Source organism: Oratosquilla oratoria, chromosome 4 (assembly GCF_046742065.1).
Source record: "Oratosquilla oratoria isolate Oo_2021 chromosome 4, ASM4674206v1, whole genome shotgun sequence".
NCBI lineage: Eukaryota > Metazoa > Arthropoda > Malacostraca > Stomatopoda > Squillidae > Oratosquilla > Oratosquilla oratoria.
The window spans coordinates 3,161,299-3,181,052 of NC_134780.1; the positions used below are offsets into that span (position 1 = coordinate 3,161,299).

The 19,754-nt window shown below is 38.8% G+C and overlaps 1 protein-coding gene across 8 annotated transcripts in view; it reads right to left on the reverse strand.

The window, feature by feature from the left end:
• The window catches only part of Ttd14 (TRPL translocation defect 14), a 184,498-nt gene that overhangs the window by 16,294 nt on the left and 148,450 nt on the right, over window positions 1–19,754 (reverse strand). For 7 of the 8 annotated variants that reach the window (XM_076183422.1, XM_076183416.1, XM_076183418.1 and 4 more), the window contains 3 exons: window positions 18,212–18,290; window positions 16,957–17,164; window positions 15,959–16,140 (listed from right to left, as the gene is read on the reverse strand). In XM_076183422.1, the coding sequence (XP_076039537.1) occupies window positions 15,959–16,140; window positions 16,957–17,164; window positions 18,212–18,290 (469 nt within the window). Of the gene's footprint in view, window positions 1–899; window positions 9,870–15,958; window positions 16,141–16,956; window positions 17,165–18,211; window positions 18,291–19,754 lie in introns of those variants that run through there. The other variant, XM_076183421.1, reaches the window with a different exon arrangement.

Consider the following 19,754-nt stretch of genomic DNA (forward strand, 5'->3'; position numbering starts at 1 on the left):
AATTGTGAACAAAAGTTTTAAATCCGTATTAACAATTGAAAGTACACTAAATTGGGAGGAAAGACAGAAAGATCCCCCTAATGAAAGAAATAACTGACACAGAAGGAAATACGAGACCAATGAAAAACATTGATGTCAGAAAATCACATGGTCCGGATGGAATTGCAAATTGGATATTAAAAGAATGTATAGATGAACTAATGGACAAAATATACATGATAATTGATTACTTACTCAAAGAAGGAAAGGCACCTGCAATCGCAAACTTGTCATATGAGGAGAGATTGGCTAAACTAGATTTACCAACTCTGGAGCAAAGAAGAGAGAGAGGTGACCTACTGACCATCTACAGAATCATGAAAGGCACAGAAATACTTGATAGAGAGGTCTTGTTAAACTGGGACAGGAGAAGCACAAGAGGACATGGAAAGAAAGTGATCTGAAGAAATACAGTTTTCCACATAGAGTGGTAGACACTTGGAACAAACTGGACAAGGAAATAGTGTGCGCAAAAACCATTCATGAGTTTAAAAGCAAACTAGACACTGCGAGATACAAAGGTGGGACACCACGAGCGTAGCTCCCCTTCCCACAAAATACAACTAGGTATATACACATATATATACATACATATATATACATTACATATATATATATACATATATATACACATATGCTAATAAGAACATGGGTACACGTGTTCACTTATGCAAAGTAGACCACTTTGAAAAAGAAACTAACGAATCAGAGCGCTTTCATATATTACATCTTCAGTGTAAAAAGTACATGTACTTTTTGCACTGAAGATGTAATATACGAAAGTGCTCTGCTTCATTAGTTTCTTTTTCCAAGTGGTCTACTTTGCACACACATATATATATATACATATATATATATATATATATATATATATATATACACACACCAAAGGCTTTTTCCCCCTTACAAGGGAGGTAGCCAAAAAACAAAAGCATAAAATCCACACCCACCCATTCCATATCCACATACATCCACTACTCCTCCTTCTCTCTTTTCCTGGCTCCTCCTGGATGACAGATCATCCCTGCATCTTGCCCACTGCCCTGGGTCAGAAGCAGTGTCACAAGACACCACACATCCACAGCAAGGCTGCTTCATTAATTTGGCAATCCTCCCTCTCCATCCCCTTGTGCAGAAATGGAGATGGGGAGAAATCCCTTTGGGCTACATAAATTTATTTTTCCACACATACTCCCTCACTCCCCATTCCCCACCCACTCTCTCTCATGCATCACAGCATTATCCATACACAACCATTCTCCATTCACCCCTATCTTCTGTCCTTTCCCGTCCTTCCTTAACAGACATTATCCTTTCCCAATGCCCCTTTTGCCCCATCCATCCATCTCATCCTTGGTCGGCCCCTCATGTTCACTCATCCCACCTGTGCCTTCCACACCTCTTTAACTTATCTTTCTTCACTCATTCTTTCCATGTGTCCAAACCATTCCAATACTCTTTTATCAACCCTATCTCCCAACTCCCTTTCCACCCTCATTCTCTTCCTCACTTCCTTGTTTCTCACTCTATCCTGCCTAGTAACCCTTTAATACTTCTCAGTCGCCTCATCTCAAACACAAAGAGTGGTAGATATCTGGAACAAATTGGATGAGGCAACAGTGTGTGCAAAAAGTATACAAGAATTTAAGAACTAGATGCTGAAAGATACAAAGACGGGTCACTACAAGCATAGCTCTCTTCCTGTATAATACAACTAGGTAAATACAATCAAACTCGACTCTTATGTTCCATGTTTTGTTTCTGTCTCATACAGTGTTGTCAGGACAATCACTCTTTCATACAATCTCCTCTTAGCATCCATTCCCAAATGTCTATTTCTTATTACACTTTTTAACTCCAAGGGATTTACTTGCTTCTTTCAATCTTCATTCTACCTCTACCTCCACTCCTCCCTTTCCTGCAACACTTCCTCCAGTCTCTCTCCCTTAATACTCACTTCCAGTCTGCTGCCACTTTCTCCCCTTGTACATCTCATCACCTTACTTTTACTCACATTTATCTTCAACTTCCTTCTTTCACACACCTTCCCAAACTGTATTTTTTACATTTTTTCACACTATATACAGACATCCAGTGATTGTTACCCTTCTCCTACCACTTTCAACCGAGGGCATGGAAAGAGTCCCACACTAATACAAAACAGACCGATCCAAGGTTTCTTCCCCAGGGGCCACTGCCAGCCATTGTAGGGCTGCAAGTTTTGCACTTGGTGAAACTTGCGGCAACGACAAATTTTCTAATGGAACAAAATCATTATGAAACTGAAGCTTTCTTGGATCTACTATTCCAAGTTTGCTACTTAGGAATTGTTCTTTTATGTTAAAATTAATTCCCTATCTATAATTGCTACCTTAATGAGATTACCCCTTTCAGTTCTATCAACTGTTTTCCCTCCTATTCCTATTTGCAAGAAAAGTAGAAACGGTCCCACACAAATAAACAAGAGCAACAGTCCATATCTCTTCTGAGATTTATGGGAGAGTAAGGACCACTGTTGGTTACTGAAAGGCTGTGAATTTCCAATTGGTGAAACATGAGTCTACACTAACACCTTCCATAGAGCAGGGCATTTGTTTATCTATTTCTTTGTTGGCATTCCTGATTGTGGAGAACCAGGTTGAGTATGCATAGTTGACCATTGAATGTATGAACTGCTTGTATATTATGATATTCCACATACTTGTATCACACAACCTACGCTGCCATACATACATACATAAAGGAGAGAGAATTGTACAAGAAAACCTAAAATTTACCAGACACCTCAGGGCTGCAAATATTTGGTACAAGAACACCAAGGACATGATACAGAACAAACTAAAATTGGAAACAAATATCAACCCACAATCCAATCAAGTCAATAAAAAAGGTTTACGAAGAATCAGACAAAATCTCAAATTATCACCTCATATACTATTCTACATGAATCAAATCCCAGAAATTTAATAAAAGGTATATGTTGTCCCAATCAACCTTCTAATATAAAAGCAGTATTTATGTGTCAGACATGATTGTGTCCAATCAAAATGTTCTTATTCAAATTAAATAAATTACATTTGTGCCATTTGTCCGAGTTACTATATATGTGATGATTTTAATGAATGCTTATTTCTCTGATCACATAACACAAATGACAGATAAGGCAGCATTACAATAAGTACTGAATTGTGGGATTACATTAAAGCACGCAATTGAGGGAATGTCTGACAGTTTATCCCACATGTGAAGTATAGGCACTGACTGAATGAAAGGAAGAAAGTGAAGAAGGAATAAACTGTCTGATGAGGGCTGAAGATACACAGGATGTCATAAGATTTTTTTTTCTTTTCATCCTATTATAGGGTACAGCCTGCAGTATTTATGCAGTCAGTATTTTCATGACTTTACTGACATTCCTGTAGACAAGAGTCACAGCTTTTTATATTTGAAAGTTAATTTCCAATCAAAAAGAAAGAATGCTATTAGTACTCCTCCTTTCTATTACCCTCCCTAACTCTCTCCTTTACCACCTCTGACTCCACCTCTTCCGTATGTTATTATCCTGAAGGAGAGAGACGCTGGTTATGGCCAAAAAAACACTAATCCCCTTATCATTATCAAATATTTTTCACTCTAATTACTGTAAAATACTTTTTGCATCCTCAATCTAATTCTTTTCTGCTTTAACACCATATTACCCTCTTTCCTTCACTTTAACCAATATATATATCTATCTATACAAATACCCACAATCAGCCTTGACCTATCCACTTCCTTTCTAATTTCACATGTAAAAAACAGTGGAAGGAGAGGCCATAGTTTGATTAATTAACAATATATAAATAATGAAAATCTTGGAGAATCAAGAAGGATTTATAGAACATAAAATTTTATAGTAGCAAAATAAAAGTTGGGCCAATTTTTAAGGAATGGAAAAGATCTGAACAAAGTGATAAAGATTAGTAAAATAGAAGCAAGTAGAATTGTTGGGCTTTGTAAGAAATTACTTTTATCAATGAAGTCAGTGGGATTAAAAAAGAAGAGGAGTGGTCTATTAGAAGAACTTTGTCAATGATCAGCCTAGATGGGAGAAAAAATAAGTAAGATCTATCAATTAAACAAGACCTTGGTATATAGATGTATATCATATTACTTCTTCCATCTAGAATGATAATGGACAAAAGGGGTTTCTAATAAAATGCTCTTCTAGTCTTCTCTAATCCTACCAACTTCACTAGCAATAGTAATTCCTTACAGAGTCCATAACTTAACTTACCTACAGTGTACAACTCTATTTGCGTCTATTTTGCTGACCTTTATCACTTTGTTCATATATTTTCCTTTCCTTTAGGAATGACCCAATCTCACCTTAGCCTCTACAAGATTTGATATTCTACAAATCCTTATTCATTTTCCAAGACAGCTAAATAATCAAACAGCCTCTCTTTTCACTGCTTCTTACCAATGTGGATTTCCATACCCATTTACACATCCCTTATTACCAAGTAATCAAGTACTAATACCCTTTTCATAAAGTTCCTCATAATATATTCTTCATGAGGGGTATAGGTTGTGGAAATGAACTACGAGTCCATGCTGGTTCATACATGTTAACCCCTTCCATACTATGACTCCTACGTTGGCGTCATGAGGTGTGAGTGGGTACACGAGGACAATGGCATTGGCATCTTGATTTTATTCATTCTATAGTTCTAGCTAAGTGACCCCCATATTCTGAAAACCGGCTTGCTCATATTTTCTGTGGTTATTAATATTCAGAGTGAAAGAGAAGGAGTAATACAGCTGTAACTTTATATTTTACATTGCAAGTATTGTGATGCATCAACGAATCATCATACGTTAGGCAGCTGATGCTGCCTACTAGAATTTGACTTGTACTGAAGAGGTTAAACAGAGGTAGCATTCACATTTACATTACTGCAGTGTCTCTTAACTCTGTGTGTATGGAATACCTATCAATATATTATGTCCATACCGACGTGTGAAACAGGTTTCAAATACCGTATGTGCCGATACACATCCAATGGACTACAAATGCTATTCCTTTTGGTAATGTGGCAAATTTCTGATCTGTTTTCCCCAACTCCAGATAACTTTATTCTGCTAAGAAGCAGATCTAACCTGAAGGCAGGCTTGATGATCAAGATCCCCTTCAGTCCAAAGTCCTCCCCTCTATTGAACAAAATGTCCGACATATAATCAGTGATGAAGGGATTTATCATTAGTAACCACATTTTTCTACTGTCCCCTTCTATTACCTTAACCTCTTCACTCCGGGGCACATCGCACGTCTGGCAGCATTAGCTGCCAGACGTGTGATGTTGTGTCATAATAATTGCATTATAAAAAATAAAGTCAGTGCTCAATCGTTCTATTACCTTAACCTCTTCACTCCGGGGCACATCGCACATCTGGCAGCATTAGCTGCCTGATGTGCAATGTTTCGTCATAATAATCGCATTATAAAAAATAAAGTCAGTGCTCACTCGTTCTCTTTCACCCGTGAATTTTGTTAACCATAGAAAATATGATGAAGCTAGTTTAGAGAGAATGGAGGTTATGTAGGTATGACTACAATAAATGTAATCAAGATGCTGACGTCGGCATCATCGCGTACCCACTTGCTCCTCATGACGCCTACGTAGGCGTCACCATATGGAAGTGGTTAATTTCTATTCATCCATTTAGTCCCTTACCTGAATACTTTGTCATTTCTAAATTGTTGTATGTATGTAAATTGCTTCACTCAAACCATCTGGTGCTTACTTTAGCAAACCCCCCCACAAACTGAACCCAAAAGAGGAAACAGCTCCATGATAAGCAAGACTTATGCTGGGATGCTTATATTCAGGTCCTGCACTAAAACAATAATACAGGACTAGCCTGGCAACAAACACCAATTTCCTGATACAACCACACAGAAGACATCACCTTATACTACACTGTCTTACATTCATTCATTCTAGATTGTATCACAAAAGCTCTTCAGAGTGACTTCTGGGGATGAACTGGTGACTGATCAGTTTCCCTGGGGCCACTGATCTCCAGGACAAAGGATCAACTTATTCTTTCCCATTCCTAGCATCTGCAGTACTCATCAATTGTATGCGGCCACTACCCCTTGCAGCAACATACTCATGGTGAAAATAGGATGGTATTTTCTGAGTTGAGATGATGTATATAGGAAGTATCTGGTAACACCAAGCTTTCGTACCAGTATGGCAGAGTAGATCACAAGGGTAAACCCATCCAGTTGCTCTTATGCTGCCATGGGAAGAGGATGCAAAGGTCCTCTTCACATGACCTTGCCCTTTTTCACACTTGTTTTCTTCATTTCTCTATGGGCTGTACCATTAACATGGCCTTCAAAGAAGTACTTGCCTAAATCATTGGACTAATGAAAACAGTCCATGGAACTAAGGAAATCAGTGAAATGTGGTGGCGAAGTCCACAGTCAAGAAATACAAGGTGTAATTTCAGGAGGGAGGCAGGTCAGAGATACCATCCCAGAAACCTTGAACTGGGCTTCCTAAGAAGACTTCTCTAATGGCCCTGAACATCATAAAGTGTACTTTACAGCCAAACCCACGAACAAGAGCAAGATCTCTTAGGGAGAGCAACCCTCAAAAGTTTGGGGGAGACTTTATATGCATGATGTCATGTTGTGTGCAGGCCCAAGTTGCACCAGCCACATGCCAAGGAAAACCTCTTCTATCAAAGGCACAAAGATTACAGGGTTGCCTTTTGCATGAAATATCTTGCCTGGAGTGAGGAAGACTGGCTCTCAGTGCTATTGTCAGATGAAGATACATTTGACATTACATGCAACTGTGGAGAGTGAAAGTATCAGTGAAAATGCTGCGACCTCCTTGATCCCTGCTATGCGCAGCACACAGAATACACCTAGACTCACTCATGGTGTAGGGTTGCTTTACTAGAAGGGGTGTGAAGAAACTTGTTGTTTTTCCAAACAAGGTCAAAGTTAGCCAACATGTCTACTTGGAGCTGCTGTGTGACCATCTGCCTGATTCTTTTCAGCTTGCCAAGGCCAATGTCTTCCAGCAAGATGGTGCCCCAGCTCACACAGCAAAATCTGTGACCCAGTGGCTTGCTAACTGCATAGTACCCTTTATAAAGGATTGGCTGGGCAATAACATAAGACTGAAGGAGACTACAAGAGACCATAAGGCCTACACTAGCCTGGATCTGAATCCTATTGAAAACCTGTGGCACATTATCAAGAGGAATTTACAGGGAAAGAATGCAAGTTCAGTACACAAGCTAGAGGCAGCCATTCATGAGTCCTAGGGCATCTCACATGATACATTCAAGAACCTTGCTTTGTCACATCCTAAATATATTAAGAGTGTAAAGATAAATAAAGGGAAGCCTATCAAGTATTACAATGTAAACTAAAATTATTTCATATAAATTCCTCCGTGTATTCACTGATAAGCAGGGTGGGAAAGTAGGGGGTGCATACTTTTGACAAGTACTGTACAAAATGCAACTTCCTCCCCTTCTATCTTATTTTTTTTCCAAATCATCTTTATCTCATGATCCTGTACCTCCATACCTGTTAGCTATGTCACCATAAACAACATAACCCTTCCAATCACATAACTATTTTACCTTTACATTTGTCTTACTCATTGCTAAAATATCCTTCTCTATCTGATGAACCCCATAACAATCATACCCACAGTAGCTGATGTATTTCAAAACTCAATCTTGAAATGAATACAGTAAGATGAAAAACATAATTGTGTGCATTTTCATACATCCATTGTTATAGCATGCTTGTGGTTTAAACTGATAAATTAAGCATCCTTAGATTAGACCTATTCTATAGTCTCTTCTGCTTGTATGGAGAACATAATTTCTTTAATAAGGTGGCAGCAGAGTCCCTGCAAGGACCAGCCTTGTCTGTGGTACATACATCGATTTGTTTTGATCGTATACATCTCTAAAAAATTAGTAATGCATTTATCTGTTAGTTTTGATCATGTAGGTCTCCTACAAATTAGTATTGCACACACATATATTCATACAACCTCACAATGTACAGGTGACAAATATAAAGCACAAGCTGATGACATTTTATCCTGCCAGTTTGAATGTAGAATGACCAATGAAAAATCACAAAAACTATATTACATGCAACAATTCCTTCTTTGTATGATATATGCATCTTCTTTTTAACAGATCTTCAAAGATGTAGAAAAAAATGCATCATACAATCGTACTTCAGATGTTCTTTACTACATTTCTAAAAGTCCCGTGATTATCACTAAGTGTACGCAGAGGAGGCCAGCTCAATACGTATCCTCTGGAGGCACAAGGTAAACACCAGTGTCTAAAAAGTTACAGAAATTAATTCTTTATTCTAGTCTATCCCAGTAAATTTACACAAAGTCAAAACTGTATTTCAATTGTATCTACAGTTGGATTAAACAGCTCTGCCTCCAAGACTCGAACCCTAGGCTGTACAATTTTTAGCACAATGATCTGCATCTATCCAGACAATAGCACTGATAGTTGCTAATCCAGTACCACTTGGATCTATATGGTGCCAAGTTAGTGATTTTGCTGGATCATGGAAGGTGGATTAGGGAAATGTCTACATCACTTCATCCTACCAGCATTTCTACAATGAAAGTTTACATACATTTACGTTATAGTGGGAAATGACGGGCAACACAATTCTATGTCTCTGGTAGTTTTGAAACTTTTGTGCAGGTATAGCACTACTATTTTGTCTGGTGAAGTGAGGAACTTCTTGCTGCCATAGCTTAAGATTTTCTACACAAGATCCAGAAATATTAGTCGAGAATAATCTAAAATGTTGAAAGGTTATGATAGCAACAAGGCAAGCAAATGCCTTATAATGAAACAGTTGAAGCAATTACAGGATTTTAAAAAATAATGACAATTATTCCCCCAAGATTCAATGACTGGAAATCTATAGTTCCACGGCAAATGGTCCCCAGGCCCTCCATTAGATCTTTGGAAAAAATGTTGGACTGTTGGCCATTTTGTTTTATTGTGGGACTGTTTCTACGTTACTGCTTATAGTAGTAAGAAGAATGAAGCAGTTACAGTTTGTTTTCTTTGTGAAAAAGTGGAGGATACACTGTCAGAGTTGACAGAGAGACCATGGGCTTTGTCATAAGACAGGCTGTACCTCCTTACATGGATAAGGGTGTTTACATATTCACCTATCTAAGAAGCGTGTGTGTGTGCTTTGATCAGCCACACTCTTATAGAAGGAAGAAGGACTTTGGTGTACATGTGTATTTATCCGATTGTATCTATCCAGCTGTAATATTCAGGTCCCATCTCTATTACCAAAGTTCAATTCTGACCATAACTTCTCCCATATTGTTGTCTTTAGTATTCCTTCATCCAAACTATTCCATGCATCAATAATTCTGTATAGATTTTTTTCCCCAAGGTCTTTCAAACATCTAGTCTTTTCATCTCATGGACTCTATTCCCACATTAATAGGTTTTCATTATCAAGCATGTACCTTTCATAGCTCTAAATGCTCGTTTGATCATAACCCTTTCTTTTCTCCTCCGATGTTGGCAGCCCCAGAATAATGAGCCCCTTCATATGATTTATAACATCTGGAATTATTTTCTCTTTGTTTATATCTTTCTTTTTCTGTGGTAACCACACCACTGCAAAATATTCCAGTCAAGGTGAATTAACTTTTCAACAATCTTCTTGTGTCTGTCCTGTAGTGGCATCATTTATGGTCTTCAACAGATTTAAGTTTCTCCAGTGATCCTTTTAATTTTTGTTTCTGATGAAAAAGAAAATCATTATCATTATTTCTTTGCTTTGGTTACATTATGGTTATATCATAATCACTACCCATTCTTTTTGGCTACCCCCCGTGTAAGGGGGAAAAAGCCTTTGGTATATGTATGTATGTACTACCCATTCCACAAAGCAATATAGGGTTATTGTTACACCCCACTTCCAGTATCTTGCATTTCTTCACACTGAAATCCATTTCCCATTCCCAGCTCCAACCATATACCTTGTCAAGATTTTCTTGTAGCAACTTACAATCTACATTCCTTACTCTCATGATCTTTGCATAATCAGGCATAACTGATCAAATTATCCATTTTTTCACTGACATATATCAAAACCATTATCAGCACTAACACTGACCACGGTAGGATCAATCAATCAATCAATTTTCTGCAAGAGACACCAGGGGCGACCTCTGTGGGACTCCACTAATAGCTTCCTCCTCATTCATCTGTTCTTCAGAAAAGCTCTTCTAAAGTCCAGCAAACTCCCTTTATGACATCCTATATATTCCAACTTCCATATAATTTTTTTATCTAGGTCCATCCAAGAAGACTGTCCACTTAACCATGCCTCTTTTGGAACACACTAATCACCGTTGAATAAATTCTCAACAAACCGAAACGTGATCTTCCTTTCCTGAAGCTGAACTGGTTTTTCCATCAATATTTTTCTCTTCTAAATACTTCAACCGTTTATCTTTCATACATCTTAGTTACCATGCTGGTCAAAGAAAATGGGCTATAATTCAAACCTGCCTCCACCTACATAAACTGATACATTATTAGCCAGTTTGGAATTTCGGGATTTGGAATTTTCCTTGGTGAACAAACATAAAAGTTTATGTATTTTGTCCATCCACTAGTTGTTCCTGACATTGCCTTAGTATCCAATTTGAGATCCCATTAAGACTTCACATCTAGTGCCTCCTGCATTGTGGGTGTGCTTAGTCTCAGCCACCCCTTTATAAGAGGAAAAGGGCTTTTGGTATGCAAATACAACAACTCTTTGCAATCTCTACACCGTCCACACCAGGGACATTCTTAAGTTCTCTGGAAGCTGATCACTTCAGACAAAGACAAAATCACATTTTTGCTACCAGAACAGAAACCTTCACCAATCATGTACAAGGGGTCTGACATCTGCTAGAAACATGAGGTGAAAATGGCAGTGTGATTTTCTTCAAGGCCAGAGAATTCAACGAAAGATGTACTGAAGACTTCATTGAATGTAAATGGATGAAAACAATGGAAGGCAGGAAAGGATTTGCAAGCTCTTGACAAAATGGGGCAAGATAAGTAGAGTTAAGCATGTCAATAACTTTGTTTGACTTTAGCTAGTATTTAATGTAGGGGAAAGGTTGCCAAAGTATGGATACTTTTGGAGGTGGAACTTTATCTTCCAATATGGGTGAAGAGAGGAGAAAGAAAGAAAAGAAAAGAAAAGAAAAGAAAAAAGTGGTGCTTGTTCTCCATGGCTTCCACTAAAATACTAGCATATCTGTGAGAACATCAGGAATATCTAACCACATTATTACATGGCAGTTGATGAACTGTAGTGTTGCTACCACACGTCTCAAACACAGGTTGTTGCAACCATCATTAAAGATGGAAACTGAATGTTTGGCAGAAAGTGGAAGGCACATGAACCAGGGATCAGTGATCTAGACGCCCCATCAGAATGCAAGAGTCAAGGAAACAGGCAAGAGCAGTAAGGTTTTAACACTACATGGAAAGGGAGTGGGGATCAACAGAACTTCAATGACTACTTCATTGTTCTGTGTGCCAGGTAAGGTGCCCATATATATGTTCCTGGCACAGGTTCATTCACATCTACTCGAGTTTCAGAGGCCTGAGTAGTCCGAGTTCATGTCTGGTAAGTCAACAACCAATCAGGTCCTAGTGCTTCATGTTCTTGTGGAGTGCCGATATCACTTTGGATAAGGATTCTTGCAGCCTTGGGATCTTCTGCAGATCTGGGATTCCTGTAAGGCTACCACTCTGGAATAGAGCACTGCAGAATATAGAGAATGCATGTCCAGATTCTTTCCTGTTAATTCAGAAATAAAGGAAGGTTGTGTCCTTGCCCCAACACTTTTCCACACCTGAATAGTTGTAAATCAATGTCACTGCAGAGCATCTATTGGGAACATTAAGGTCATTGACCTTTTCCTTGCTGATGATACTGTTCTTCTTGTAGAGTTATTGGAGGTCCTGGTTGCGGCCCTCAAGTCACACATGGAGACGAGATCGCTAGGACTCCAGGTCTCCAGGATCAAGACCAAGGTCCAAGAGTTTGGGGGTTTATTGGACGACACAATTCAGTCTGTCCATACATATGGCAAGGTCATTGAGGTTTTGGAAAGGTTGAGAAGTGCTTAAAAACGGGTGGGTCATGTCAGGAAGTCCTTCAAAGGGTTGGCATTCAACCAAAATATATGGTGTTATCAATATTCATGTAGGATGACTAAGATCCAAATCTTCGTCACTTGTGCTTCTTGTCTTCCTATATGGCTGCGAGACTTGGACATTGAATGCAGATTTAAAGAAGCATAAATCAATCAAGTGCCTTCAGAGAATCATGGGGTATTGCTGGAATGACTATGCATCAAAGCAGAGACTGTACTGTGTGTCTCATAAGCCAGTTACCAGCATAATTTGTGAATGTCAACATTGGCTTTGTAGGTATGTGGCACATTTTACTGATGTTGATCCCCCTAACAGGGCTGTCTCCATAAGAGACAATTCTCAATGGAGGGAATTAAGGGGATATCTACAGAACTTATGGCTAGGTCAAGTTGACCAAATCCGTCAAGAGTTGTTTGGAATGGGAAGGGTGGCTGCATGGAAGCTTGTCTGTAGAAACTACGAGGACTGGCCACAGCATGCAAATGAAACAACGCACTTCCTGGTGTATGCTCCCAACTGATAATGATGATTTTGTTGAAACCATTAACTCTGATGAACAAGTCATGGTTATGATGATGGCTTGAAGAAGTGTTGTTTTACATCACAGGAAACTTTCCACAATAAGTACTGCTTTAGTCCAGAAAGAGCTTAGCTGCTCTCAATGTAGCAGTCCTTTAAATTCTAGAGGCAGCAATTGACGCTGCTCCAAACCTCTATCCAAGAAAACTGACTGATCATGGACCAGACAACTCACAACATCAAAGTGGTTACAGTAGTGGCAGAGTCTGTACTTTGAACCCATTCCTGATAATCTTTCAAAAATGTGCACCCAACTCTGATGTTCAATAGGCTGAAATACAAACACAATGGAGAAGGAAATGAATAAACAGGAGCTGCCAGAGAAGGAGATTGCTAATGTAACGGTAGATAAGAAAAAAAAAAAAAAAAAAAAAAAAAAGTGATACAGTGAATGGGGTGGAATCCCTTTCACATCAGCTGCTTAAGTTTATAAACATGTTGCAGCCACTGACACTGATAGGAGGGCCAAGGTATGAGAGCTCTACCTAAAGGTTTATCATGCTTGGTACACATCAACTCTCGTTCCCAAAATCAAATATCTATTCCAACTTATGAAAGACCACAAAAAATGAATGATTACTATGTATGTACTCAACATCTGTATGAAAACATTACCATAACGTTTGCATTTGAGTGACATTTCCACTAAAATTGCCGTTTTCCTTTTTTCTTCAACACTTTAACCTTAACTTATAAGATGTATGGTCATTTTATTTCATAACATGAACACTTTCTATATTAACTAAATCAATGGTTGTGGTGATATAACAGGTTACAATAATAACAAGTCTATCTATCTATATACCAAGGGGCTCTTAGGCTCTTCACCCTTATAAGAGAGGTAGCCGAGACAGGGCATGCACCCACTGCCATCCATCATATAATAACAAGTAAGAAAACAAATAGGATTGGTTAGTTGCGAAAAGCTGAGAATTCTACAAAATTTATTCACTGCATGACCTACAGGTTTCCTGCAAAAGAGAATCAGGGATATGGTTTGATGGAAAAGTTCACACACCTCAACTGGCACCGAACTTCCTGGCAAACTATGGATGCTGTTTTGGTGAAGCAATGAAGGTAATTTGACATAAAGCTTGTAGGAATAATGTCCAGATCAACAATGGAACCCCATTACCATAGGTTGGACCAATGAGAGTCTGTGTAGAGACCAATAACATATACTTGCTAATGGTGGTTCCATGAGATGGATGGAAGAAAGTATCATTTTCTTGTTATTTTCATAATCCTCCTCTGTAGGTACAGTCTCAGGGGGCTGGCAATAGCCTACCTTCCTCTGGCGGTACAGTCTTAAGGGGCTGGCAATACCTCCAGATCCTTTTATCAACTTCAAGTGTATTATCCCCACTTTTTCACACAAGAAGAGATGGCAACCAGTGACTGCTCCCCTCCTACTACTTTGAACGAGTGACGATAGTCTCGCACCGATTCAACAAAAAATAACAGCCCAAAATTCCTCTCCATAGACTTCTATGGGAGGGCTCAAGGACTGTTGCTAGCCACTGTGTGGCTGTGGGCTTCCAGTCAAGGAAACTTGAGGTAAGAATTTTCAATTATAATGCACCTGACAAACCATGCATGCATATTAAAGATTTTCTTCTACCAAAGGAAACTTGAAATATGCTGTATTCACTTTCTACTTTTAAAAGGAGGGTAGTTACTTGATACACACAATATAAATGTTGGAAATTGTCTTTTTCTAATAAAAATGTAAAACTATTCTTCGAACAAGTATTTCTAGTAATTTGTAGGTACAAAAGTCGAGCTGTATTCATGTTCATTTACAGTTATTTAACTATACACAGAGTATGATCATTTGGAATGTTGTCCTTATATTCACCCTTGCAAATTTCTAGTGGCAGATTGGAGATCTTCTTAATTTTTGTACATGGGAGATATAGCCAAGCCTGACAATCTTATCCTTCCTGCATTAAATGTATAAGATGCAATTTGTCAAAACTTTCCTCTTTTGGCACAGTTATGATTCAAGGCATTTCATATTCTGACTTTCTTCCATTCAGTTTATATAAAGGTACAATTGAAACTAAGCCCTCTGTTTAAAATTATGTACAAAACAGAACTTGGAATGCTCATTTTTAAAACTTCATACTTTACAGGTGCTGGTCAAACCCGTTTAAGCATGCCCAACTTTTATGCATTCTATATAATTCTACTCAATGTAATGATCTTAGTGCTTTGTTTTATCCTCACCTATGTAAACAGTGAGTTGTTGGTGTAATCAATTCATGGGACTAAAAAATGACATGCTCGATTCCACACAATTCATGCTCTATGATGCAGTCACTACATCCATAATCGGGTGTTTGCATGGGCTTGATGCAATAGCTTTGTCTGACAACAATAGCACTGGTAATATGTATACATAGATCCACTCCTATATATGCTGTTCCTTCAGACCATCACATTTTGTACGACACACTGAAAGTGAGATCTCATAATTATGAAACCTAAATAAACGACTTATGGTACAACAAAAACCATTGCAACTAGCACAATACAACACACATACCCACCAAAAGGATCACAAATAGTCAATCATTCAATTCCATTCTTTTTGCAATCAAGTCATTCTAAACATTTTCATGGAGTGAATGATTTAAGCATAACCAATACTAAGAGCATTACATAAAAGTATACAATTTTAATCCAACACTAACATCTTTGGAAAACGATAACATTAATACTATCAAAATTCATCAAGGCTGACTCATAATTTAGGTTTGAAGGTGTAAATGTTATGCAAACATAATGACCAGTATTAGTAGACTAGCTACTCAAAAAGGGTCTTCAACCCAAAGTATCTAAGGAACTATGCCACACCCATACCATGTTAGTCATGCCATTCAGCACCATCACCCCTTTCAGAATGGGCAAAGCTCTTCTGAATGTGAAGATAATGAATCTAAGTATAGCATCAAGTACTGCATATTGTTACCATAAATGGAACACTCAGCACAAGAAAACCAACTTAAGCTATGTCCAAGCCTGAAGGATACACAAGGGCGTGGCAGAAAAGCTGCCAACTTCCCCTGCACTATTGGCTAACCTGCGATGTTATGGCAAAACTTGTTGGTGGAATTCCATTCATCCTTAAGAGACAGGTTGAACATCGAATAATCTGGCCGGCCTGTCACCTCCTCGGCAATATTCAGGAAATCGGGTAGACGGCGACTTAGCTCTTCAGAGGGCAATGTTGAATATGTTTCTAGGAGCAATAAACCCTCACACCTACAGTAAAATAAGGAGATAAATTGTTAGCCATCATACAACATTCCTGATAAACAAAAATAAAAGAAATAATTACAAAGATCAGCCACGAGTGTTCACAATCTCCCTCTCCTCAACAAGTTTCTGGATGAAGTCAAAGAGAAATTAGTGCATGATATCAAATATATTTAAGAAAAATACTAAAAACAGTGACTATATTCATCTATCAGTGTAAAATAATGATTAATACAATAAGAATACAGTGTATCACAAAGTGCAATTTTACAAATACAAAAATTTCTGGACGAGGTGCATTCTACAAATTCAGATCAGGGCATCTTTAAACTCTCCTGGAACCAGAGCAAAATAAAGAAGAGCACACATCTCATAAAATCAAAGTGCCTCAATACATGACATCCTATAGACCCATCTCTCATATCCACCACATCCAAACTAATGTTAGTGATCTTTGAAAGAATCAAAACAACTGCCCACCGCCTCAAATCAACAGCATAAGTGTGGAAGGGATTTAACAAGGAAGTACAGACAGAAATCATCATTTCTCAACATCAGATCCAAAACACTACACCAAAGCACTTGTTTACACAGATGAATTGATGATAGCCTAGCATAGTAGCTATCAAATAGAAGCTCAGAACACAAAGTTTACTTATATTAACTAGAAAAATGGCTCTTATACAAAAGAATGGAAACTACTACTACTACCCCAGATTTACATAGATTATGTTCTGGCTTTACATGATGAATTTGTCACCCTCAAGGGAAATACCATAACTACATTGAAGAAGTTAAAATACATCTAAACCTTCAACTCACCTTGGGTGGCAAGGCTTCTTATATACATCTAGCTGAAAGTATTGGTTGTTGTGAATAAAGCAACGTCGCTTCTTGTAGATGGCAAAGTGATGTTCATCTCCTTGGGCAGCCATGTTGTTCCAGTCACGCTGGCTAATAGCCGTCTTCACCTCGACTATCTGACCCAATTGTTCTGGTTTGCGAATTGTGTACGTGTAGCTGTTGTAGCCTGCAAATGAATGATCCAGGTCAGCCATTTTACTGCTCTGTTAATGTATGCATGTTAAATATATAATAATTGAGTTTTCCTCAACTAGAAACAACAGGTACCTGGAATTGGTGGTCCTGTCTGTCTTCAAAGCCTATAAACATCTTCAAGCCATCTGGAGGTGCAGCCCCATGGGGCTAACAACCAATTCCCTGGACTCAGGCTTGTGTATCTATCATGTACAACAGTATTTCCTCTACCTTTTCACATAAGGAGTGCCAAAAACCAGCTACAACTTCTCTCACCATACTTTAATAAATGTGACCTAACAAGCCTTTTGTCATGACCCGGGAAAACCCCCACCGTTGACAAATAAAGCGATGACCTGTGCATGGCCATTTGCCTCACTGTTATTCTGTTCATTATCTATTTATGGAAGACATATACATACATACATATACATATATATATATACCTAAGGCTTTTTCCCCCCTTACACGGGGGGTAGCCAAAAAGAAAAAGGCATAGAAACCACTCCCACCCATTCCATTCCCTACATATTCCACTCCCCTCCACCCTCCTCGGATTAGATGGATGTCATATGGTGATAGATGTGATATGGTTTAACATCACAAACATCATATGGAGTGTCTGAAAAAGGAAGGTATAGTGATGGTGGAGTGGCTAGTGGGGTTGTTTAACTACTTTGTTCACGAGGATGTTGTTATTGTTGTTGTTGTTGTTGTTCCCTAGACTGTCTGTGCTGTGCGTGTGTGTGTGTGTATGCCCAAAAGCTCCTATCAAAACCCCTTTACTATACTATAAACCGATAGCACAAAGTCCTACACTAATACAACACAGGCTGTAGTCTAATGTTTCTTCCCAGAGAGATCCTTGGAAGGGCCAAAGGACTGTTGCCAGTTGTTGTGGCAAATAAAATATGTGATACCATTTTGATCAAGTAAAAGTATGTATGTCTAAATCTTTTTACTATAAGTACTAATACTACTATTACTACTACTCTATATCAAACGTGGCCTGCTTCACATGCCCAGTGATCTTGCTTACCATGCTGGCCTCTCTTCCTTAGCCGGGCTTGCATCTTCCTTGAATTGGTCCTCAAATATATATGTTCAACATCAAAGTCCTGAAAAGAAAATAAATTATTACTCAGAATCCCCAACAGTTCCACATCTATATAATTGTTTAAGAAAAAATCTAGCATGAGTATACATGGGAAAGGGAGGTGGATGAAAAGGTGGTTGATAAGGCATCAGTGGACTATGAAGTGGTATCCAAAAGAAGGATAGGAAGAGTTCTGGATGTCTATGTTCTTAGAGGAGAGTTGTGGGAGTGTCAGATAATATTTTGGTGGAAGGGAAGTGGAGAGTGGAGGATAGGTGGGGGAAGAGGAAAAGAGTGGAAGATGGAGAGGTGCTTTGGGTAAACAATTTGAATGCGAAGGAAAAAGAAAAGGAATACCAGAAGCTGAAAGAAGTGTGGGAGGTGGTGAAGGATAGAGTAAAGGTGAGAACAGAAGAGGAATGGGTCTGTTTCAAGGAGTAATTGACAAAGTGCACAAAGATGGTATGTAGAACAAGAAAGATGGCAGGGAATAGAGAATAGAAGGAAAAGAAGCGAGTGGTGGGATGAGGTGAAGATGGAAGTAGAAGAGAAAAATCAAGTATATGTGGATTGGCTCCAAAGTAGGACTTGGGAAGAGTATGAGAGGTACAAAATAAAGAGAGAAGCAAAATATAAGATAAAGGGGGCTAAAGAGGAGAGTAGATATCTAAGCAGTTGATTATGCATTTTCTCTATCACACTAATTATATGTGGTTCTAGTCCATGGGTATAATTTTAAATAATCCCTAAAGTAAGGACTGCATGTAGCCTAGTACATACATACATATACCAAGGCTTTTTCCCCCTTTCAAGGGAGGTAGCCAGAAAGGAAAAGGCACAAAATCACTCCCACCCATTCCATCCCTGAATACACTCCACATCCCTCCACCCTCCCTCTTTTCTTAGCACCTCCTGGATGACGGGTCATCCCTGCACCTTGTCCACTGCCCTGGGTCAGAAGCAGTGTCGCAAGACACAGCACATCCACAGCAAGGCCGCTTCATTAAATCGGCGACCCCCTCTCTACGTCCCCCCATTGCATAAAAGGAGAAGACAGGGAGAAATCCCTTCAGGCTGCGTCAAATTTTGCTCACACATACTACCTCAACCCCCCATCCCCCCGCCCATTCCACGTCATGCATCACATCATCTATATACAACCATTCTCCATTCTGAACCCCTGTCTTCTGTCCTCTCCCGTCCTTCCTCAACAGACATTCCCCTCTTCCCCACCTTTACCTCAAACCACTCACTCTCTCCATTTCTAATCCTGACACAAGCTCTACTACTCTCATAAAAACTCTTGACAGCTCCTAGAAGCTTTCCTCCTATCCCATATATCTGCATAACCTCCCACAGTGCCTTTCTGTCTACCCTATCGTAAGCCTTTTCCAGATCCATAAAAGCCCAAAAAACATCCTTCCCCTTTCCTATAGCTTTCTCACATATCTGTCTTACCACAAAGATCTGATCTACACAACCTCTA